The sequence below is a fragment of the Lissotriton helveticus genome, chromosome 5_1 (assembly GCF_964261635.1).
Source record: "Lissotriton helveticus chromosome 5_1, aLisHel1.1, whole genome shotgun sequence".
NCBI lineage: Eukaryota > Metazoa > Chordata > Amphibia > Caudata > Salamandridae > Lissotriton > Lissotriton helveticus.
In genome coordinates, this window is record NC_136065.1 from 1,896,053,884 (window position 1) to 1,896,079,429 (window position 25,546).

The 25,546-nt window shown below is 46.7% G+C and overlaps 1 protein-coding gene across 8 annotated transcripts in view; it reads left to right on the forward strand.

Annotated features, from left to right (window-relative positions):
• Window positions 1-25,546, forward strand: part of LOC144755958 (signal transducer and activator of transcription 5B) — a 1,707,375-nt gene that overhangs the window by 1,401,257 nt on the left and 280,572 nt on the right. For all 8 annotated transcript variants that reach the window (XM_078645393.1, XM_078645400.1, XM_078645396.1 and 5 more), the window contains one exon: window positions 23,996-24,118. In XM_078645393.1, the coding sequence (XP_078501519.1) occupies window positions 23,996-24,118 (123 nt within the window). The remainder of the gene's footprint in view (window positions 1-23,995; window positions 24,119-25,546) is intronic.

Below are 25,546 nucleotides of genomic sequence, written 5' to 3' on the forward strand. Positions count from 1 at the left end.
AGCAACATCGCTGGTGCCACACCATGGCTCTTCCCGGCTCCTACTCATTCAGAGCGGCACTGCGGTGTCTGTCACCTAGAGCCACTGTGCTGCGGTCTGAAAATTGACTGAATGGCAGTGGGTTTCTTGCTTCCCCCCCACTGTGACCACAGCTTTTGAAGTCTTTCCGATCCCCTCAGCTGCCAGCCGCCAGCCGCCACTTCTGCGGCTCCAGAGGCATCAGGGGAAAAAGAGAACTGCTCTTGCGGATCGCAGGCGCCAGAGCTTGGCAGCTACAGCTGACTCCATGCATGCCTGGCCACACCCCCTCATTTAATGACATAGTGCCTGACATCACTGATGTATGGAAAGTCCCTCTGGGTCGCCCAAAAGTTCCTGGGAGTCAAGGTGCCCCAAACCTGCTTATTAATATCCTTTCTGAAAAACGTTTTTATGACGGGGGACACTTTTCTTCAAAGTTGCGTCCAGTCTATCAGTCGCTCGGGACTACAGTACTAATTCCGAGACTGTTTTTGGGGCATTTGTGGTACAGCTGGACCAACTGTTAAGATATACCTAACTTATTAATCCCTTCATGTCTAACTACAACTATACAGTGGCAACTGCCACTGTTTAATACAAGCTCTCTCTCTATATAAGTTCATTCACTTTGGCTCCTTTTGGGAAAGTTGTGCACTGATCTGTCAACCGGGGGGATGGGAGAGTGTATGGCAATTTTCAGTAGGAAAATTTCCGCAGTGATACAGAAAGAACAACTGGATAGATTTACACCAGACTTGGCACAAAGTTCGAGCTTCACTCAAAAATCATGTTTTTTGTGTGATTTGGGGTAAATTAGCTGTTTTTGAGAAATGTGGGCTAAACATGGGCTCGGGTACTGCATAAAGGAGTTAATGCTCTGAAAATGTAGAGATCTGGCAGTTGGCCTTCAATCCAGTATGTACAGTAATTCAGAAAATACTGGAACATAATAAGTCAAAGCAGCTTATTATCCTATCGGCCTGTTACTGTATTGTTACAGTTATAGTACCAAAACAATCTGATTGGCTGAACTAAGTTATGAAGAAAATGTTGTAGCCACCATAACAGGACTCAGGACTTGGTCACTGAGTCCTAGATTGGAGGGAAAAAGGTTATATAAGGGGCAATGTGAGCACATCCTTAGATCCAGGCCCATATTGTGGGTAGTGGGTGGTCCCTGGGCACCCCTCACCTTAATTAAATTAAACAAGTATTTTGTAGCCAGGACCTAGCGAGCCATCCGAGAGGTTCTATCGTACTACCACAGACATCATGTGGTATTGAAACATAATAAAAACAAGCATTTACAATGCAACGGTCTCGCCTTTGCAAACGTTTGAGCTATTGGCATTGTAAATGACAAAATTTGTATTTTTGTGTTGGTTTTGAAAACAGATAAATAAATGGCATTGTCATTTACAATGCCAATAGCTTAATCTCTCGCAAATGCCACCCACAAACACACAGAGACCCACACACATCCCCACACCCCCACACAAAGCCACAGCCACACACACACAGCCCCACACCCCCAAAGCCACAGCCACACACACACACACACACACACACACACACACACACACACACCCACACCCACACACCCACACACACACACACACACACACACACACACACACACCCACACCCACACCCACACCCACACAGCCACACACAGGGGCTGGACAGGATGTGGTGAGAGAGCTGACTGTGAGGGTGGGCAGGGTGAGGGAGAGGGCTGCAGTGAGGAGGGGGAGATCTGCAGGGGCTGGACGGTGAGCGAGGGTTGGTGGAGAGGGAAAGAGCAGTCAGGCATGGACAGTGAATGGAGGGCGGTATGCAGGGACCGGACGGTGGGGGTGTGTACAGGGAGCATGGACAGTAAATGAGGGCAGACCCCAGGGACTGGGAGTGCAGCCAGTGTGTGAGGGGAGGGAGGGAGAGGGCTGGAGGGTGAGTGAGCGAAAGGACTCTGGGAGATGGACATGGTGAGGGAAAGGGCTGAACAGGAGGTGGTGAGGGAGCAGACTGGGGGTGGACAGGATGAGGGAGTGTGCTGCGGCGTGGCAGTGAGGAGGGGGAGATGTACAGGGGCTGGACAGTGAGCGAGGGTTGGTGTGCACAGCTGTGGGAGACACAAGAGGTGTCTACAGACCAGGCGTTGATTTGAGGTCTGGACCCGTGCCCTCACCTGCCCCGGCCTCTCCCTCTGCTCGCGTGTTATGAACACAGGCGTCAGGGACCGGGGCAGGTGAGGGCACGGGTCCAGACCACGACAGACGATCACTTCTACTCACCCACCTTTTCCGCCTTCGGGGGCGCCTTGTCCCTGGCGGGCTCCGGGCGCTTCACACTCGCGGCCTGTAGGGGAGCAGCGGCGGGCAGGCCTCCAGCCCGGCCCGCAGCTGGCCTCGCTCGACCCTTAGCACCTCGCTCTTGCCCGGCATGTGGAAGGCGATCACCAGGCTGTTCCAAACGTAGTGGGGGAGCCGCGGGTCCCTACTACTGAGTCCCCAATTTGTAAACCACATGTACATTTATGGGCAGACTTCCATCGGGAGGAAGCTGTGGGCCCCTGAAGGTGCCTGCAGTTCAGCGAATTCCGCCGCAGCGCCTTCCCCTAGTCACGCGCACCGCTCCCCAGCCGTCTGACCTGCGTATGTGCACCCCGGCACATGCCTGCACTTACAGTATTGTTCTCTTAAAGTCACTTTAAAGAAGCGGAAGAGCGCGGTCGGAAACCAGCCTGGGCAAGGGGGAGGGAGGGGGGAATGGAAAGAGGTGTGTTCTAGCGCTAGAGTGTAGCAGCCATGTTGGGAAAAAGACTACTGAGAAAGCCTTCGCACGAGCTATGTCACAGAGAGCTTACAACCTTACTCCTAGAAAAACACGCCTCATAGAAAGAATGTCCAAAACACGCCCCCCCAATCTCAAAAGGACGGGGCAACAAACAAGAGTCAAAAACACGCCCCATAGAAAAACACGCCCCATAGAAAAGCTACTTGTGCTCACACCGTCTATAAGCCCCGCCCTTTTCAGACTGGGGGGGGCGTGTTTTGTCTGTTTTTACATTCCAGCCAATGGAGAAGAGGGCGAAAGAAAGTCAAAAAACACGCCCCCCCCAAGCACAAAAGGACAGGGCTTAGATCGAAAAAAGAACGTCACTGGGACCTCTTCTCCAATGGCTGACCGCCGTTTAGGAGGCCGGCCAATGAAGAGGGGCGGGGCATAACCTCGCTACTCCAAAACATTAAAAATGGATAAAAGTAAATAAAGTTTTTTTTAAACCGGAATTTTTTTTTGCTCTTCAAAGCTTGCCTCCCATCTGGACTATTGGCCAAACACAATCCAATCGGCCCTCTCTCACGCTCAAAATGCTGAACCTGCCAAATAACTAGGTGTTATTGGACAAGAAACATAAGAATGAAGCCCATAACAAGAATCTGGCAAAAGGGGATTTTAGCCACAGCACTTCTCTATAACTGCAAACCTTTTCTACAAACGAAGGACTTACACTGCGGTGAAATCTCTTGTCATTTCCTACCTTGACAACGGAAATCCTCTCTTCACCAAAGAAAAAACATTACACACTGTGCTAGGTTTGGATGTTGGGCAGAAAACCAGAGCTTTCCCTACGGCCGCTGTATTTTGATTATGGCGGTCGTAGGGAAAACTGGAAGGGGATTCCGCGCCTCTTCAAACAGGCTCCGTGTGCCGGTTGGAACAGGAGCGGAATAGTAATCCCATCAATGAAGGCGGAGTCAGGCTTGGCTCCGCCATATGAATTACAGATTACTTTCCATGTCAGCCTTATGATATGAAAAGGCTGTCTGAAAGTGACAATGGGGGAGGGGGGGGCTAGCAGGGGCCTCTGGCCCTCCAGTTGGGAGGTGATCGGGGGGGCCTATAGTGCCCTCGTGAAAATCCCTGCACCGTGGGGTGCCTGCCACAAGGTGCAGGGATTGCCACAAACTCCCATTCCTCAATGGCCATAGAGAAATGGGAGTTTGCGACTGCACCACATGCAGTCGCATTGTAATCGGGTGAGGTTCCCTTACAGAAACTGTTGCCTCAAACAGATATCGCAATGAGGGCCATTACATCACTAAAGGCGGTCCTACATGCTGCGGGTTGGTAGCCAACTCAAATGCAACCACATCAAAGGGGTCCTCCCGAAGGTAGGGCACTCCCTTCGTGTCCATTAGACCACTCTAAGGCTTCAAATTATTTAAACGTTCCTGGATATCTCACTTACTAGATACATTTGTCAATACCTGATCCCCCTCTCCATCCTAACCGCGTTACCTTTTGTCACTCCAGTAAATACTTCTAAACCAAGAGACTGCTTTAGAAAGATGCACGTTTCCAAACTGTACAGTACTCCATAACTAAACGTAACTAAACAAATACGGCAAATACTAGACTCTTGGTTTTAAAGATGAAACCATAGACTGATTCTTAGTCCTTTTCTCTTATAGAATGTCTTGATGCACTGAATTTGTAAACTCACTTTGTTATCTCCTAAAAAAAAAAAGGTTTTAACACACAAGATACTGTTTCTTTCAATGCTCTTTTAATATTGCATTTTAATCTAGGTAAGACTAAAGCGCTCAGACACACTTTGACCCTGGTTCGTACTTAAACAAAACTTCCCAAATAAACTAGCAGATTTTTAGGTCTTTCCATAAACCTCAGGGGTGCAGAGCAGGGATAAACAGTGAAACTAAAAGGACTCTGGACAGGCAGACGAGAAGTCTGGGATTCTCGTAGTAACAAAGCAAAACATACTGCCATTAGCTGATTTTCTGCAGCATAATGTGGGGCCCAGGATCACACATTGACATTGCTGAACCAGCTGTTCTGCGTGCCGTGACACGCCGGAGTGTGGGGGTAGGTTCCTAGAGGCATCGAACTCGCGCTGACCAGGCAATCACCTAGAAGCACAGGTCCCACAAGAACAGTCTGCGGGGATTTTCCTATGGTTTATTAGGGTCTGACTCTCACGCAGGACCATCTGCCTGCTCTGGTTACTGACCCACCAGGTTGTATATTGTATACACTGTAGCCCAATCTGGGCCCCTTATAAGTTTATGAGCACAATTAGGTCCTGAAGAATTGCCTATAGGGCATGAAACATGTTGACCACAGGCGAGGGTTGAACGAGGCCATACTACCTTAACCTTGGTTCTCGGTACCCCTCCTTTCACTCTTTTAACTAGGCAGTTAGCCACGTGAATAAAGTTGTCTTAGTGGACTAAATTAACCTTTTTAAACACACTTTCCCTTGCTCACTACTTCACCTTCCTAGGCCCCTCACACGCACTCAACTACGGCAAGTAACAAAAGATCTCCATAAAAGTGTAGCACCTTGTGTTACCCGTCAGGCATTGCAGCGCCAGCTTGACGTTGGAGCAGGAAGCCGGTGATGAGGCAAGACAACCATCGTGCTGGATGAAACCAGTCATCCAGCTAACTAGTTGTGTAAGGCTTCCTAGTTCCGAAAAGGGACCCCCTTGGTTCCCTGACTGTTGATTTCACATTCATACGTAGAGAGAGAGACTACTTTGCCACACTAGCTTTACCTCTTGGGTAACTTTGTACAATTCTTTGTTGTATTGTGGAGGTAGAACAGAGATCCTGAATGTCTCTGAAATTATTTTCTATTCATTGAAACGCCAGTAGGAACGAATTCCAGTCTAACATAGAAGGCAGTGCGCAGCTTGTGGGTAACATAAGTGAATAACTGATGCAGTCAAAAGTAAAGGGGTTTATTCCGCTTTAAGGTGCAAGGCTGGGAAGCACAGCGTTTGCGTGTTTAACTCATGCAGATTCTAAGCAGATGTGCTGGCCCTTGCTTGATCCTTGGGTTGTTTTACCTTTACCCATTTTTTAGAGGTCTTTGCAAACCAGTCACCACCACTAGGTGCATCAGGGAAGCTTCCAATGTAAACAGGATTGCTTCATGGACTGGAGCTCAGTGGGGTACAATTCAAAGCATTTGTTCTACTTTTACGTTTATGTGGTCAGGTCGACTTTGTAAGGGCCACGAAGGCCACCACATGGGCACCGTGGGCCTGCGCCCACTTTGCCCTTGCCGGAAAACGTACCTGGGTCACGCCCAAAGTAAGACATCTCTCCTCGGACCCGTGCAGGCCGGAACCAGATTAATGGGCCTATGGCCCCTCTTCATATACATGGTCACTGCCCCCAGCTCGTTCCAGCTCTCACCACGGGTTCCTGCTCGCAGCACCCGTGTGATGTGTACTGACCCACCTTAACAAGGTCAAGGTATTACGGAATCAGCAACCTAACGGCCTCAATTAAACCCTACCCGTCACCAGGGCTTTAAGTGGGCCGGATCCTGCCGGTGCTCAGTACCGGCAGTTCTAAAAAGCAGGTATTGAAACGGGTCCCTATTGGGCTCTCGTTTTTGCCCCACCCTCGGTGAAAAAAATAATTCTGCAGCAGTATCACCATTCACTGCGATGTAACTTCAAAGAGACTAGTTTTAGTTCTTTTAGTCTCATCATTTTAGAACTGAAGGATTTTCAATATTATATACACAACTAGTTGTTGCTCTATTTATCTTATGCAACTAACAGCCATTGACAAAGACAATAGTACTGGCTTGTTGTAGGTGTAATATTACTTGTTGTATTATATGTCTGGCTGCAATGATAGAAACAGCAAAATACCAGTCAGACAGCACACTATGCTAAGCACAGGTTTTTAGCTTCTTTGTAAGCCACGCCCTTAATTACATCGGGCCACGCCCCTTTGAGAGACCCCCAGTATTTTCACACCCTTAAAGCCCTGCCCGTCACCTTAGGGGCCTGCTCTTAGCAGAAATGCTAGGTCCGGCTGCACAACCATTTAGGCTCGTGCCCTTCGTAAGAGGGTGGCGCCCCCCTCTCTCACCTTCAGGTCAGTCTGGTACTAGTACATACTGTTATTCCATCAGGACCCCAATAATCGGAGGGTCAAACAATCGTAGACACCCCCTCGCCTTCGGTTCCGCCCCCTGCACTGGACTCCAGCAATCAGGGACGAGCAAGGATAGCTTTCTGCCCCAAATAACCCAAGAATCCCGGCCCCTGGCCGCTGCTCGCGTAGCAAAACGCAGCAAGACCAAGTGAGCCCCTCGGGCCTCTGTGCCCGGGGGGCAATGCACCCGCTGCTCCTCTGACAGCTGCGCCCCAGGATCCCAGTAACCATAGGGCCACAGGCGCCCGGCCATGCGCCCTCACCTTGGGGTCCTGCTCGTAGTAGTACTGCTGCGTGCGGATCCACCGTCCCACCAGGTGGTCGCGCACGGTGTTGGCCAGGGCGAAGTAGTAGTCGGCGGGGTGGCCACATTGCGGTCCTTGACCAGGGTTAAGTGCAGGTGCCGGTTGAAGCCCTTCTTCAGCTCGTACACGTTCTCCACGCCCACGATTCCGCGGATGCTGATCTGTTTGCGTTTCTCCTGGTCCGTCAAGGGCCGCTGAGACATCTTGAGAGTGGCTTGTGAGAGAGACAAGGGCAAGAAGCGGAGAGCAGCCGGAGCAGAGACTTTTTATGGGAAGTTAAAGTCCACCTCCCCGCCCCTGGGTCCCGCCCTTCGCCCCTCCCACTGACCGAACTCTGAAGGCCAAAGAAAGCCAAATTTACTGCTTTCATCACGCGTTGCAAGGCTGTACGTGACAGGAGGGACTGACAGCCACTCCCACCCCTGCTGTCAGTCTGTCATCTGGGGAAGTGCAAACTCTGTTCGAGGTCGAGAACTAGGCTAAGGGAAATTCGATTTTTTTTTTTTACTTGTGTGTATCATTGATAGTCCATGGGTCTGTGGAAAAGTCATTTGCATGTGAGATAAAAACGGGGCCCAGCCTGCCATGAAACCTCTGACACCAGACGCTAGTTGCCCTGTAGCTCAGCTTTCGCTAGCACCCCCTTGATACCCTTCCGCACTTTTTCACCTCCATTTTTTTAAACGTTTCACAGTTGCCAAAAGTCCGCCCGTCTGTTTCCTCTCCCCTGCTGGTTTGTTCTTCGGTCACGCCCACCGCACAACCTCCCGGAAGACACCACTAACACCTAAACTGCCTTAAATAAGGCCCTACAGGCAAGAGGAGTGGTAGGGGTATTGAAAGGGGAAACAAAGATAAGAGGGAAAGAAAGGGGTGGACGAAAAGGAAGCCCATTAAAGGAAAGCGGAGAACAGAGATGAGATGAGGGAAACAAGACGCGAAGTCTGGCTTGGCTGCTTAACGGCTGCTGCACGGCCCCTTTCATGTGCACACCCGCAGGCGGCCAATCAGAGCGCAGCTCGTGCTCCTGCCAAGCAATCAGGGTGTGGGGGGCGGGACTTAAAAAAAGACACGGAAACGCCCCCGAATCGCGTCGTGACGGGGGAAAGAGTAATTGACAACGATATCTTCCAATGGCTAGCCTCCATTTATGGAGCTAGCCAATGGAAGAAGGGGCGGGTTCAAGTCCCCAATACTGAGATAACATTAAATTTCGCCTGCGCGAGCACTGCTGCGCAGTGCTACGGCCAGGCGAAACCTAAAGAAGAAAGGTTGAAAGCCCTGTGCAGCAGAAGTTGGTTCATCCCCAGGGGAGTGGACTTAAGCCCTGTGGCCAATCCTTTCTGTGAAATGCCTTAAGCAGTGCTTGGCCACCCGCTGTGAGTTGGGCTCAGAGCCTGTGGCCAACCGCTGAGGCAGAGGTTGACCCACCCTGTAGCTGGTTGAACACAGAGTTCAGCCAACCCCGCTACGCAGCGATGTAATAAGTGAGATCATAAGCAGTGCATGAAAGGGGCGCAAGTTATAGTTAGTTGACTATATTATAACTAGGGCTCCCGGTTTTATGGTATGTATTTTTTTGACATTCCCGTCTGCATTTTTCCATATTTATTTTTTGCTAATCTTATTTGTATTTATCCATATTTATTTTGGTCTTTGTGAAAAAACAAAGCTGAAATTAGTATATTTCTACATTTATTTAACATATAAATATGCACTTGTGCTTGAATGCCTGCCAGCTTTCAGTGCTGTGAACACCGGTTGAAGTTAAATCAATGCACTTATATGAAAACATGCACATTTCAGGATCAGTCTTGTGTATATCTACTACTGTTAAAGTTTCTTTACTAAACTCCTTTTCTTTTTTAACCCCTTTTTCTATCAACCCACACAGCTATTGGCTTGGCAGTCATGGCAGACAAAATTTAAAATTACTCCCAAAAAACCAATTTCTGGTTTTATCCACATTTAAAAATAAATACACGCACGAAAATAAATGTTTTCTGCCTGTATTTAGCTGTAAAAATCAGTAAAAACGGAAAACAGGGAGCCCTAATTATAACAGTTAAGTGTCAGTGTTTTGCGGTTTTTAAACGTTAGTTCTTGACTCATTCTGTTACCTAACTATACAAGAGTTTATCCTTTTTTTCACGTAAGTTAAGGTCCTATTTCTATGCCTATCTATAACATCCTTTTAACCAATTTTATTTTCAGTGTATATATGTGTATATAAGTCCTGAGTACTTCAGGGTTAGAGTTTAGTTAAAAGAACTATAAGCTATTCTTAGTTATCGTACGTCTTCTTTCCTCTTCCAAGCCAAGAGGATTATTTTGAAACTCTAAACTTATTTATTATCTTCCGTAAAACATCTCATAAATCCCAGTCTTAATGGCTTTTTAAGGATACCCTTGATATTGAACTGATGTTATAGGTATGTAACATTTTTCTACTGAACATCACAGTGGGAAGTCTAAAACCATTACCTTAATATATAATGTAGGCTGTATACTCCTGATTGTTATTTTTAGGTTTCAGCATTATTCACCTTATTGAATTTGTTTTATGTGCTCTTCCCTGTTCTTTGAAGCCACTCTCATTAGTATCAAGTCTGCAGGTTAGGCATAGTTAATGTCTACAGGGGCAAATTAATTGCTTGCTGAGATTATTTATTCTATATGCTTGGCTGAATGTAACAGGTATCCGCCTCTGAATCCTGATGCCACATCCTTTATATTCCTTTGATCGAATAGAAAAACTGAAATCTTCATTCTCAGGGAATACTTACTAATAAAAAAAAGAACTTGGCACAGAAGCTGAAAATATGAAAAGACATCTTTATTAAATTTAATAAGTGAGACCACGTCACACAGAAGCCGTAGCAACTGAATGAGGTAGTCTGAAGAATACAGAAAACAGAGGCCTTTTATATGCTTAGGGATACAAACTTCAGCATACAAGTAAGGGGCAGTCCTAGCTTTTGCAAGCATGCAAAATGCCTAACATTCCTTCTTGCACAAGCCGGACAAACCCATAATAAAAGAACCACAACCCATATCATAAACAGACCATAAAAGAAGGAACAGAAAACAGATAAGGGGTGTGTGTGTGCATACCAAACTCTACAATGTCCTGTGCTTTGATCCTCAATCTTGATCAGCTAAAGGGCGGGAACTGGTTTAACAAGGTCAGCCTCAGGCAACAGGGTCAGTTCACTCAGGTCAAACAGGAGTCAGTATGAGCTCGAGCTAAGGTCTACATGTCCTTAAAAGACTGGTTCAGCCACAATCATGGCCTATGTGAGGGCAACCACAAAATGGCTGCCATACACAAAATGGAACCCACGGGTTCAGAATTCACAGAACCTCAGACCCTCCTTTTGCCCTTACATAGGCAATCACTCAATCTGTATCTGAATTGATATCAATATTATCCGTTATTCCCTTCACTAAGGCATTATTACTCGAGTTATCTTTCATGGAACGCAAGGGATAGACTTCGTTGGCATAAATAAACATCGTCTGATATGCCCATACAGACCCATTGTAACTAAATGACAGAACCAAATAGGGAATACCTCTATCTGTAGTATGTGGCATAAGACCACACACCCAACAATTAGTGGTGTTCACTACCAACTGGTGTTGATGCAGAAGCTGTACAAAAGAATTATCCACAAATTCCGACCTTCTAATCTGCTCGTGTTCAGGTAAGATATGAAAAGAATGCAAAGAAGTAGTAGTAGGAAAAGACATAGGTTCGGAGGTGGGTGCAGAAGTCAATTGGGTAGTGAAAACAACCCAACCCACAAAAGACAACGTCCTGCTTAAAAATACTAGAAAACATGTTATTAAGAACATATGGACAACAGGAGAAAGTAATGACCACTATTACAAACAAAATTATCATTTTCACAACACTAAGCAAAAGCAAATCCTAAAATTATCTAATAACTTTTTAGGGCTCCTATGCATTTCAGAAACTTATTATATATTCAGGTGAAACAGTGGCGATCCTTATTAATGCTCTCAGATGAAAAGGGATACTCTTCCACAGAGAATGGACTTTATTCTGCTTTTACTAAACAGAATACTACTTTAAAACAATGCCAGCAAAACAGCAAAAATTAGTCTCCTAACACCCATTTTATGCAATCGCACGGGAAATACCCAGAGTCCGTCCAAGCCTCTCCGGCAGGCTTCTATTGTTCATCAAGTCCTCTTGTGTTGTTTTCTTCCGCATGGGCCTCTTCGTTCAGGCCTTTCATGAAAATGGTCCTTCTCAGTATCCGTTGGAGTGCCCTCCTGGCAAACACTCGCAGCTTATTTGACAGTCTCAATGTCTCAAGGCAGTGCACCAATATCTCTTCTCTGCGGCAGGCACTACAGATAGTGTGCTCTCCATTGATCAAGGGCACAGATCATCTCATGCAGACCCAAGTACTATTAATCAGGAAAGAGCAACAGGCTTTCATACTCAGCAACACTTTCAGACTCCAACACTCGCTTTTCAGTGTCAGAGGATGCTCGGGCTGCTCTTCCATTTAATCATAGGTACCATAATGTAGTGCCTTTTTCCAATCCTGGATCCTCTGGTGCACTGCCTTTCCGTTGGAGCAAAGAAAAGGGGGGGGGTGTGGCCAAAACTCAGGCCAAGGGGCTCAATGGACTGCCTACTGTCAGAGGTTACCAGCACATGACAGGTGAAAAACTAAAAACTTAAAATAACTGGAATCCTTCTCTTTCGCTCTTTTGCACTGAAACTCTGGTTCTGTGGCAAAACCAGCTCCTCCTTCTTTTCTGATGTTCAACGCCTTCTGATGAAGCAAGCACAATACTTTGGCGATATTATTGATGGCAGGCTGGCGATCGCTGTCTGGGTGCTAGGACTTTTCATCTGTTAGCTGTCGCTAATGGGATTGTGGGTGAGTTCCGCAGGTTATTATGACTTAATCCCGCAGAACCTAGTGACGTAGGAAATGACATAGTTGTTATTTTCCTTCAATTCAGTACTAAAACAGTTCATTTAACAAAGGGACTGCAAACAGGTGGCCTGCAATCTTCAAAGGAGTGGCTATACGCCATGGAACTATTGTGATCTAAAGTACACTGTCATTCTCATAGAATACAAAGACAAAGGCAATAAGCAAAACAGTGCCTTTAATTTCTTCAATTGGGTTTCCATGTGAGAGCATATCCTCTACCATCTAAGGGTAGATAACTATATGAGAATTTTATCTAAATGGATGTCCTCACACATAGTGACATCGTCTAATGGGGTAAACACATTTTTTCTCTCAATAATTACATATAGGTGTTCCTAAATTCCTTATCTAAAACATTTCAAAAGAGAAATCACATAATACAGATTATCAGGGACATGTAGATACCTCCCTTTTAATAACTGTGCATCAAGTGCACTACGCAATACACAGGCTAATAATCAAAATGTGAAACTTGTGTAATAATAGCATTGAGTCAGTTAACCAGTCCATCACTACCATGACGGTAGACTGGAAAACATTGAGTTAGGCCTAAAGAAAATTCTTAAAAAACAGTCTAGTCATACAAAAGGGAATTATACATAATATAGGTGTTCCTAGTACATTACTGCAATCTGGAAGTGTGAACCTAATACAATAATAATAATAAAAGAAGGCTAAATGGTGAAAGGAATATGGAAACGGGAAAATGGGACTAGGACACAGCTAACATCCCCAATTACTAGGGACGATGCAACATCAATCAGGGGAGAAGTGATGAAAGAAAAATCTATAGGAAGAACAAGAAATTACTTGAGTGAATGTTAGCTCTACCGCTGGCCGCTAAACCATATACGGTAATCTCAGCTAATGTTCCAGTTCCTTTCTTCAGGGAAAAATGAAACCTTGTTTCCTTTATGGTACAAGGCCATACACTATTCAGGAAGCAGAACAAAACTGACGAATGTAATATAAAAATTAGGTCACCATGCGCAAAAGTCACAAATCTATAATTTTATCCTTACGTCAAATTCAGGATACATAATTTTAGGGCTGCCTGTTCCTTAAGGGGAGGGGCAGTACGTGACTAACCGCATGTGACACACTTTGATTCTGTATATCTCTTTTTTATTTTCCTTCAAATACCATTAAAGCCAAATTTTACATACACTGATGAAGTGTTGTCTGTTTTTCTGTGAAATTTAGTGTCAAAGCAAATCTACCCAACTGTTTGCAGGATACACATCGTCATGTATATCCCTTCACAACACAGGTAAACTTGTATCTGAAAGAGACACGTTAGTGATAGATTCCTTACCTTAGAATATCCCCAGGCATCAGACTGGATCCGCAAATTTTTGCGTAGCAATACCCCTGCGCGTCGGTAGGCGTGGTCCGCGGCTCTGCGTCCGTCGTCGGCGTCGTTAGCGCCGGAATGACGTCGTCGGAGTACTTAGACGCCGCCCATGCGCGCTGACGTCAGTTCTTCTTTTTTCCGCGCCAGCTAGCACAGATCCGGAGAAGCTCTACCCCTAGTAATTTTTTGACTAAACTTTTTGATCTTTTTGATCATTTCTCTACTCGAGTCTTCGACTCCAATGGTGCCGATAGGGATGCCCGGGTTCAAGCCCTGTTCGAAGTGCGACCGACTGATGTCGGTCACGGACCCCCATCGCCTGTGCCTGAAGTGCTTAGGCCTCGACCACGACGACCGCACCTGCTCCGACTGCCGGGCCCTGATGTCGAAGGCTAGGCGGGAGCGGTCCCGCAAGCGGCTCGAGCTCCGGGAGTCGGCCCCGCGCCATTCCATGTCCCGGTCCCACGGGAGGTCGAGGGACCGGTCGCGGGGTCGGAGTCGGAGTCCCCGCAGCTCCGGGAGTGGACATCGGTCGTCGGGATCTAAGTCCTCAGGTAAGAGGCATGAGAGGTCGGAGCGGCATCATCGCTCCTCCGACTCACCTCGACGCTCACACGATGCGGCCGGGGGTTCGAGAGAGTCGCAAGCGTTGCCGCCTGCCCCACACCTTCGGGTCCCTGGGCACGGCGCGACGACGGAGGAGGTCGATCGGTACCTCATGGCCATGAGGTCCCTCCCTCCTCAGCCAGGTCCCGCGGCGCCTTCGGGCCCAGCGGTCCCGGCTGGAGGCCCTAGCGGGTCGGGCGCTCCCGGCGCCGCAGGACCTCACCGGATCCGCTTCCGGATCCGGGGCGTAGCCGGTCAACCTCACCGGCGCCGGCCCCGAGGGTGTCGCCCCCGGCACCCATTGTGGACGCTGTCCCCAATCTTCCCTTCGGTCCGACTCTGGCGTCTTCAGACGGCCTTTTGGAGATTTTTATTTCCATGAGGAGGTCCAGTCTGTTGACCCTGGGTTACAGGAGACTGGTGACGAAGGTGATTGGGAGGGGTCTGAGGACCCTCTGGCACAGGAGTGCCAGTCTCAAGAGGACTGGACATTTGAGCTTGGGGAGGCCAGTGGTATTGACACCTCGCCAGACACTGGATTTGTCTCCCCTCCCACCGTGGCTACGGAGGAGGGGGCTGCTTATAGCGTAGTGTTGACGAGGGCAGCCAAGGCCTTGGTCCTTGAGCTCCCCGTTGCGGCTGTGAGGACTAACCTCCTCACTGAGGTTCTTAAACCGCAGGCAAGCTCCAGTGAACCTCTGCTGCCGTTTAATGAAGCCTTATGTGACGTTCTTGTGGGCACTTGGTCCAAGCCCGCCACAGGTCTGCCTGTGGATAGGAACGTGGCCAGACGCTACCGCCCGGCTCCGGGCAACCCTTGCTTTTTGTCCACCCATCCCACCCCCGAAAGCCTGATTATCCAGGCCTCCACTTCCCAGACCGCATTCCCGACGGCCCCGCCCGATCGGGAATCCAAGAGATATGAACAGTTCGGAAAGAAGGTGTTCTCGTCCCTGAGTTTGGGACTGCGGTCTGTCAATACCGCGTGTCTCTTGGGCCGCTACACCCACACCCTGTGGGACACGGTTGCGGACGTGCTGCCACAATGCCCGGAGGAGATCCGGGCTAAACTCGCCCAAGCCCTTGTGGAGGGTCGAGATGCAGCACGATACTCTATCCGGTGTGGGCTGGATACCACGGACTCACTGGGCAGGGCGATGGCAACGACGGTGGCAGTTAGACGCAACGCCTGGTTGAGGTCCGCTAACTTTTCGGCCGATGTCCAGGCCACTCTTCTGGACATGCCGTTCGATGGCCGTCGCCTCTTTGGCGATAAGGCAGACCATGCGCTGGAGCGCTTTAAGGACTCCAGGGCTACGGCTAAGTCCTTAGGCCTTTCGGCCACGCGCCAACAATCGGGTGCCTTTCGCTCCTTTCGTGGCCACGGAAGGGGCGTCCCCACACGTGCTGCCAGCCACGCACCGCAGAATGCCCAGCAGCGTGGTGGCGGCCGTGGAAACCGCCGTGGCGGTGGTCGGGGTCAGCGGCGAGGCCAGTCCACACCTCCCTCTGCAGCACCTGCCTCAAAACCTTCCGAGTTTTCAGGCCCATGTGACGCCTGTGGGAGGCAGGGTTCGCCATCACCACTCCCACTGGCGCACTGTCACGTCGGACAGGTGGGTGCTGCAAATCGTCCGAAGGGGCTACTCCCTCCCCTTCGAGACGACCCCTCCAGCCATGCCACCGCAATTCCACCGCGTGTCGGGGGATCACTTGCAACTTCTGCAAGAGGAAGTCACGGCCCTCTTGGCCAAGGGGGCCATCGAGCGCGTTCCTGGGCCAGAAGTAGGGTGTGGATGTTACTCCCACTACTTTCTGGTGCCCAAGAAGGGCAAGGGGGGCCGGCGCCCTACCTTGTATCTACGGAACGTCAACGGCTTCCTCCGACAAGAGAAGTTCAAGATGCTGACTTTGGCTCAGGTCTTAGCTGCCCTGGACCCCGGAGACTGGATGGTGGCGTTGGACTTGCAGGAAGCTTATTTTCACATCCCCGTCCTGCCGGCCCACCGGCGTTACCTGCGGTTCACAGTAAGCCACGAGCATTTTCAGTTTACCGTGCTCCCCTTCGGCCTTACCAGCGCCCCACGGGTGTTCACGAAGGTGATGGCGGTGGTCGCAGCTCATCTGCGCAGGTTAGGGGTGTCAGTCTTCCCCTACCTCGACGACTGGTTGTTGAAGGCGGGCTCGCCCCAGACAGTCGTCAGCCACCTCCAGACTACGGCCGACCTCCTGCACTTGCTGGGGTTCTCCATCAATGTGCCGAAGTCGCACCTGTGTCCCTCTCAGAAGCTCCTCTTCATCGGAGCGGTTCTGGACTCGGCGCAGCGGGTTCGGGATATTCAGTCTCTGATTCCAATCTTCCAGCCTTTATCCCGAGTCTCGGTCAGGTTGACGCTGCGGCTTCTGGGACTGATGGCCTCCTGCATCCTTCTGGTGCGTCACGCCCGGTGGCGGATGCGGGCTCTGCAGTGGGACCTGAAGTTTCAGTGGGCCCAGCATCAGGGCAACTTGTCCGACCATGTCTTGATCTCGGAGGGCACTGCAAGACAGTTGCAGTGGTGGCTCACGGACCGCGATTGGGTCAGTGGCAGATCCCTCTCCCTACCCCACCCGGAGCACGTAGTTGTGACGGACGCGTCCCTCCAGGGCTGGGGTGGCCACATGGGAGAGGCGGAGATCAGAGGACTCTGGTCTCCGGCGGAGGCCCGGCTCCACATCAACCTGTTGGAGTTACGGGCGATTCGTCTAGCACTGAAGTCATTCCTCCCCTCTGTCCGGGGGAGTGTAGTGCAGGTGTTCACGGACAACACCACCGCCATGTGGTACTGCAACAAACAGGGCGGGGTGGGGTCGTGGACACTATGCCAGGAGGCTCTGCGCCTCTGGCAGTGGCTGGAACGTCAGGGCGTGACCCTGGTGGTTCAACACCCGGCATGTTCTCTGAATGCCAGGGCGGACGAACTCAGCCGTCGGTGCATGATGGATCACGAATGGCGTCTGAGCTCGGACGTGGCGCAAGGCCTCTTTCAGCAGTGGGGAGAGCCTTGGTTAGATCTATTCGCCACCGAAGAGAACGCGCAATGTCATCAGTTCTGCGCGTTGGAATTTCCAAGGCGGCGCTCGCTCGGAGACGCTTTTCGTCGCGAGTGGAGTTGCGGTCTATTGTACGCCTTTCCGCCTATACCACTTCTGCCCAGAGTGCTGAAGAAGATCAGGCGCGACCGGGCCCAGGTTATCCTTGTGGCTCCGGACTGGGCACGAAGATACTCCATGGCTAAGAAGGAGCCCCCTGTTGGCCCAAAATACATCGGAATGAGTATGGCTTTCTACGCCCCCAGGAGGACTCTAAGGTCCGCTTTGCTGGCCAAAGCCGTTGTCCCTACCATCAGACGCGCCCGGATTGAAGGTCGCTCTTTCCGGTACCTGGCACCTCGTTGCTGGAATGAGCTCCCCATTTCCTTAAGGAAAGCCAATAGTCTGCTTTCCTTTAGAAAGGAACTGAAGACTTGGCTTTTCTCCCAGTAATTTCTTTTTCGGCCTACGGTTAGTGTTGTGTTGTGCACTTTTTCTTCAGCTCTCTTTGCCAAAGCACCGGGACACTCCATGGAGTAGCCGTGCGCTATAGAAGAGACCCTTATAACATAACATACTGGTATCCCGAGCTACTCAGCATGTCAGTCGATCCCCCGATTCGTCTGCCTCTTCGGGAGGACCTTCTGTCGCAGCAGCAGGGGACGGTCCTCCACCCGAACCTGTCCAGTCTCCACCTACAAGCTTGGAGATTGAGCGGCGGCAGTTGAGGCCATTTGACTTGCCTCCCGAAGTCTGTAATGTCAATCTGGCAGCCAGGCGTCCCTCCACAAAGTTGGTATACGCCTGCAGGTGGAACAGATTTGTGGCATGGTGCACAGCAAAGGCTGTGGACCCACTCTCTGCCCCCCTTTCTGAGGTTCTCCTCTTTCTTCTGTCTCTTGCCCAGCAGTGCTCTGCTCTGGGCACTGTCAAGGGCTACCTTTCTGCCCTTTCTGCCTTCTTGAGGCTGCCTGATCAGCCTTCTCTGTTCAAGTCCCCTATTGTAAATAGATTTCTTAAGGGCATCACACACATGTTCCCTCCTGTTCCCTTCATGATGCCCCAGTGGAACTTGAACCTTGTTCTTACTTTCCTGATGTGCGCTCCCTTTGAGCCACTTCACAACTGTCCTCTTCGCCTTCTGACTCTGAAGACTGCTTTCCTGGTTGCCATCACCTCTGCCAGGAGAGTGAGTGAGCTCCAGGCCCTTTCTTGTACTCCACCTTTCCTTTCTGTCCATCCGGACAAGGTTGTGTTGCGTACCAAGCCATCTTTCCTACCCAAGGTTGTCTCAGCCTTCCACATCGGGCAGTCCATCACTTTGCCAACCTTCTTTCCGCATCCCTCTAAAGAGGAAGAGCGGCTCCACCGTCTGGACCCAAAACGTGCGCTCTCATTTTACTTGGATCGCACACTGGCGCCAGTTCCGGGTGGATGACCAACTCTTTGTTGGTTACGTGGGCGCTAAGAAGGGGAAGGCGGTACACAAGCGGACCATCTCCCGGTGGATCATCTTGCGTATCCAGGCATGTTACTCCATGGCTAAGAAGGAGCCCCCTGTTGGATTGAGGGCTCATTCCACTCGGGCCACGGCGACTACAACTGCCCTGGGCCGGGGAGTGCCCTTGCAGGACATTTGCCAGGCAGCTACGTGGGCCTCGTTGCACACGTTCGCACAACACTACTGCCTGGACAGTCAAGTCTGGAGGGATGGCTTCTTTGGCCGTTCCGTCCTCCAGGACTTTATGGTGTGATTATTGGTTCGCAGACCCACCACCGGGGTTGGTATTGCTGGGGTATCTATTCTAAGGTAAGGAATCTATCACTAACGTGTCTCTTTCAGATGCACAAGTTACTACTTGTGTAACGATATATCTGTAAGAGACATTAGTTAGTGATAGATTCCTTACCGACCCACCCATCCTCCCCGTTCTGCGAACCGATATCTAGGGTTAAGGTCATCCCCTTTCTGGGCCCTAGTTTCTTGGCACCAGTGTTGGTTCTATCATGGCTCTGCGTATCTGGCGCAGAAAAGTTGTGTATCAGAACTGACGTCAGCGCGCATGGGCAGCGTCTAAGTACTCCGACGACGTCATTCCGGCGCCGACGACGGACGCGGAGCTGCGGACGACGCCTACCGACGCGCAGGGGTATTGCTACGCAAAAATTTCCGGATACAGTCTGACGCCTGGGGATATTCTAAGGTAAGGAATCTATCACTAACTAATGTCTCTTACAGATATATCGTCACACAAGTAGTAACTTGTGCAATAGTATTAAAAGCAGCAACTTAAAACAAAAAACATGCAAAAAAACGCACAAAACGCACATGTCAAGCCTTCAGATATACTTGCTATATATCAAGCACAAAAAAGCATAGACAAAACAATAGCATATATAAATGAGCGGTAACGCATAACACCGTGTCAGGTTTAAAATCCTTACCCTCCTTTTTGACATTAGATCACCAATTAGTGGATATCTGCTGTCAAATACAACTTTCAGACACACCGAACCAGCAAGAACAATTCATGATAGAACCAAATACACAAACATGAAAAAACGCATGGACATTTCTTTCCAAAGGAGTTACGCAAAAACACATTTCATTTCAACCAACCAAACTCACGTGTCTTGTCAGCCTTAAAATCACCCAGAACAATCCATGAATGATCTGCGGGTAGAAGCAGAAAAAAAAACCTCAACACATAAAAGAGAGACATTTTTCATAACAAACAAACATCAATTATAACTTTTAATCAGAAGACAAAACATAATACACATTAACAGACACAAAAATTAATGTCCATTACTTAACTGTTACCATCTTGTCAGTCACCTTGCAACATGAAGCCCTTTTAAATTTCCAAAAGTAAAATTCTTTCACTGACACTCCATGTTAGCCTTCCGCCACAATTCGTTCTCACTTAGGCATGTAGCCTTCAAAATTTCAATAAAAAGCTTCATCTTATTTTCTGTCTAAGACTTAATGCAATGCTCCATTTTCGGTCAAATAAAAGCAACTAGCAGACATTATTTTTTTAGAGGCAGAGATACAAATATATCATTTCTGCAGAGCATTTAGCATGTGTTGGGACTTTCAAAGAAACCTTTTTCATAGTTTCCCTTTGGAATTAAGTTCTTTAATTTTGTGGAGAAACCAGAAACCCTTCCTTTTAGAGGCCTGTTTAGCAAGGTCATTCTGCATTTCACAGAGACAAGTCCCTAATTTAAAAGATTACAAATGTCAACATGACAGCCTCCTTCCATTGTTTATAGGGAAACTTAAGATAGCATCTCAGCGCAACTTGAGCCAGCTGCAGCATCTTCTAGCCCCCACCCTCTGCTCATTCTGAGGCTGACAAAGGCAAAAAGTCTTCCTAATTCCTCCTAACCTGCAATAATTCACTCTATTTTGAAAAATAATGTCTCCTTTTTAGGCGCTAAAAAAATTCTCTGTTTCCAGATTATTAAACAACATTTACTGTGAATAATTCACAGAACCTAATAACACACATACCAGTTTTAGAACAAGTGCTTGTTGCAAAGGTACTTATTTCATCAACCTTAAATGAATCTCACTGGGCCATTTAAAAGCAAACCCCAAATGAGGACAGCCTGCAAATTTGTATTATACCTAAATGTATGCATTCACTGAAGCCTAAAAGCACTTTAAAGCTATTATAAATGGCAATAATACCCAAACTCGACTTTGATATTTGGGGCTCTTAAAAATAAATATCCTATAAGTATGTTACATATTAATCATCCTCAGAATGTTCTTTACATATTACAGATATTAGATATTAGACATATCTCATGTAAATCCTTAGAAAAATGAGTTTTTTACGCCTGCGCTAAGTGAGATGTCATATGCTAATGTCCTCATTATGCAGTGCAACACAACTCAAATTATAATGCTAGGAGGTCACAGTATGAGCATTAAGCTTTATGAATAGTAAAAAATGAATTTTTTAGCACTTATTTTTAATAATTATTTTTCATAATTTAATAATTATTTTTAATAAATCCAATCATTTTTGCTAATTTCACATATAAAAGCAAGCGGCATCCCTTATTTCAGACATAAACAGAAAGGGGTGAAACACTCAGGACACACAATACGGTGCGCTTTAGCCATGCATTTTATAAATAGCGCCAACGCTATTCACTTACATAAATTGCACTAATGGGAAAACCACATAGACATCTAAACACAAATTTAACCCACAAATCAATACTCAGGACAGAAACCAAGGACAGCCCACAGACTGTACTTAAACCAAACAATTTGCAAATACTAGTTGTAAGTCATATTTACAAGAAATGCTTCTCAATAGTGTTTCAAAAGACTTCAAAAACAGCCCAACAAACTGATGTATGCCCAAGAAGCGAAAATACACTCAATTCACTAGCTTTGGCTTGCAGAACACCAAAAAATCGCTCTGCATATCTTCCTTCATAACATTGCGCAGAACAAAGGATCCTTATATGTATTATGTCATATTTTAATTCCCTGGGGATACAAAATCACCAAGGAAGAAATATGTTTGTAAATCTAAACCTATTTAGATATTCCCTCTAGGGAAGCCAGCTAATTTACTTCACATGACACTATGGTACCTTCCAAATAAAGTCACACATTCTTCGTATGTGAGCTTTTAAACAGGCATGCCAAAAATATTGCAAAATATACAATATTATAATCAATGTAGTGCTTAATGTACTTTTCGTACGTGCACCGTTCAACTAAACCAAATAGAGAAAATTCTCCTCATTACCTGTTCTACACAAATTGCAATTCGCATATACAAACCTATACAAATCCAAAGTTGGCCAACACAAATTCCAAAGTTACAGTCCTAAATTTGCTAAGACCAGGCATCTTATAGCTCACTAATCTAGCTTCAAACTTCAAGGGGTTATCAAAAACGATATACTCGCAAAAATACGAGACCCTCGCCTTTGGTAATTGCAATAACCAAATCAAAACCAAGAAACCAAACAAAGCTGTGGGAGCGACCCACTTGTACTTCTTATTCTTACTAATCAAAAGGTTATCCAAATTCTAACTGTCAAGTTCTACATGACCTAACGGTCTTTTTTAGAATACTCACGCCAAAAAGGTTCTCAGTCAGGAGTGACATCATGTGGAGGATCAAAATCAGGAAGATCAGAAATATACCGGGCTGCGAAGACAGAGAATCTCCAGAATCCTTGTGCACAAAGTAGCAGAGTCCCATCCTCTCCTCCTCAGTAGATTTCAGTCTCATGACAAGATCACTCCCACTTCTCTGATGAAGCCCTACGTTGAACGCCATTTGAAGAACTGAAATCTTCATTCTCAGGGAATACTTACTAATAAAAAAAAGAACTTGGCACAGAAGCTGAAAATATAAAAAGACATCTTTATTAAATTTAATAAGTGAGGCCACGTCACACAGAAGCCGTAGCAACTGAATGAGGTAGTCTGAAGAATACAGAAAACAGAGGCCTTTTATATGCTTAGGTTACAAACTTCAGCATACAAGTAAGGGGCAGTCCTAGCTTTTGCAAGCGTGCAAAATGCCTAACATTCCTTCTTACACAAGCCGGACAAACCCATAATAAAAGGACCACAACCCATATCATAAACAGACCATAAAAGAAGGAACAGAAAACAGATAAGGGGTGTGTGTGTGTGCATACCAAACTCTACAATGTCCTGTGCTTTGATCCTCAATCTTGATCAGCTAAAGGGCAGGAACTGGTTTAACAAGGTCAGCTTCAGGCAACAGGGTCAGTTCACTCAGGTCAAACAGGAGTCAGCATGAACTCGAGCTAAGGTCTACATGTCCTTAAAAGACTGGTTCAGCCACAATCATGGCCTGTGTGAGGGCAACCACAAAATGGCTGCCATACACAAAATGGAACCCACAGGTTCAGAATTCACAGAACCTCAGAATCGATTGTGCTTAGCTGGAATTTTACATGTTTTTACCATTGCTACTTAAAATGTATTGTGATTTAAATTGTCGTGAGTGTTTTATGAACAATAACTTACAAGGGTTTGGCCTTCAAACCTTTGCTCAAACTGCACCCTTAGCGTGTGTTTTGATCATAACTCCTAGTTCTGTAGAATATTGGCTCTAATGTGAATCCTTTTAATCATAAAGTATCCTTTTTACCAGGTTTTTCCCACTGTGTTTTCCCATTTTCTTTCTCTTATGGATGAAGCAACTATCAAAGCACCTCTTCTCATTGCTAGTCATAGTTCATGTCTTGTTTGGCCTGAATGTTGGAGCAGAAGGTTGTAGGTGAAACCTATTGCAATAATACTTAATGGTATTGGTACTTATGGAACTTTGTGCAGTTACTGACAAATAATTCACAAAGAGGAAACAAGTGCAATTCTAGGGTTTAAGCTTTAAAAAGTTCCTATATATTTTGCTCCTTTCCTTCAATTGTTTATGGTATTGTGTCCCATATAAGCATTGCATTCGCACCTGGGCACATGAAACTCAATGCAGAAATGGATCATTCTACCTATTGGTACCTTGAATTGTGCGGCTCAAATGTAACACTATACCTATGTCTCTGTGATACATAACAGCTGCATCACACTTTATAAATCGTACATAAAATAAAATCTAAACATTTTATTGCACTTTTTCCTGTTGGTTGCTTTGTGACAGTCTCTCAAGAGAATCAAACGGTCAGACCGTCGTGGAGCCGAATCAGTAACAGAAGAAAAGTTCACAATTCTGTTTGAGTCACAGTTTAGTGTGGGCGGAAACGAACTGGTGTTTCAAGTGAAGGTAAGTCTGCAACTATAAAAGATAATTTTATTGTGGAGCACTGTCCTGACTTTTCAATGACCTGGGACAGGTAATGACTATTCCCCAATAGCATTGGTGGAGTCTGTTGTCTAGCATTGCGTTAAAGGGCCTTTGCAACAGCTGTATGGTATATTAGAAGCCAAGATTCTTTACATTCTTGACTCTCACGTGATAGCTGGGTTCTGCAGTCAAATCTTACAATGAAGAGCACAGTTTATTCATTTACTCAAGTTTTAATTCCCTTAACAGCTGAGCTGTGCTGAGCCTTTTTTTTTGTTGTTTGGGGCACTTCTCGCTTAAGGTTTCATAACTCCTTTTCTACTAAAGATATCCCTGCGAAATATGTGTCCTTTTCCCCCATATCTTGGGGATTCTAAAAGCATCCACAGTTTGTGACTTGCAGAGAGGGAACCAAGAAAACAGCTAAAAAAATAGCCATATCTGTTTATGTGAAAAATTGGATAACGTACTATGCAATTGAGTATATGTCTTGTTCTTTCTGAAAATGGTATCAACTTAAGATTTGCTGTGCTAAGATCACCATCAAGTGGTTATCAATGTTTCTATTTTTTCGTGGTTTCATTCAGCCTACTTGCAGTTTTTGGGTTATTTGCATAGATTGTTCATGGTCTTAACAAATACATTATTTTAGGTATAAAAAAAAGAAAGAAATTAAGTCAGGAATAATAGCAATTGGTGACAGCATTTTCATCTGTAATATTCTGCCCTGATGGCCAATTTACAAAAGTAACATACTCTCAGTCCCTTCTGAGCATAGGAATAAATAGTTTTCTTCGGCATTGGATCTTTCATATATTCATATGTTTGAATTATTCCCCGTGGTCGGATGAATAGTGCTTGGTAACCATGTTAATTCAGCAACGCTGAGCCTAATGTAAACATTTCCATCCTCCACATCATTGTAAAATATCCAAACTACAACAAATCAGAAGCTAGCAGCCTTAGCTGTGCCCTGCCAGAGCCTTCTAGGTGCCTGATCTTTCTACTTTGCGTACAATATGAGGAAACTTCTGGAGAACTATTTCCAAAAGAAGACTAGCTAAAATGTTTTCAATTTTTTTCTCAGTTAGAACATCTTTGTTTCAGCATGGTTGAAATTCCACAGAATTAATCTGTGTTCAGTGCACGCTAGGCTTGTGGGGAAATAAAGATACATATGAGTGCCAAATGTTCGTCTGGAACATTTCCCAATCACAACTCTAAGGATTGTGATCTTTGTCAAAGTCAAAAAGTAGCTTTATTCGATTTCAATTAAAGAAAATCACAAAAGCACAGATAAAAATACACACAAAACATTTCATCAATAGCAATAGTTATTTAAAAGAATACTGAAGGACAGACCTATTAAAACTTCAAATCAATGTAAATCTTGATCTAATAACGCTT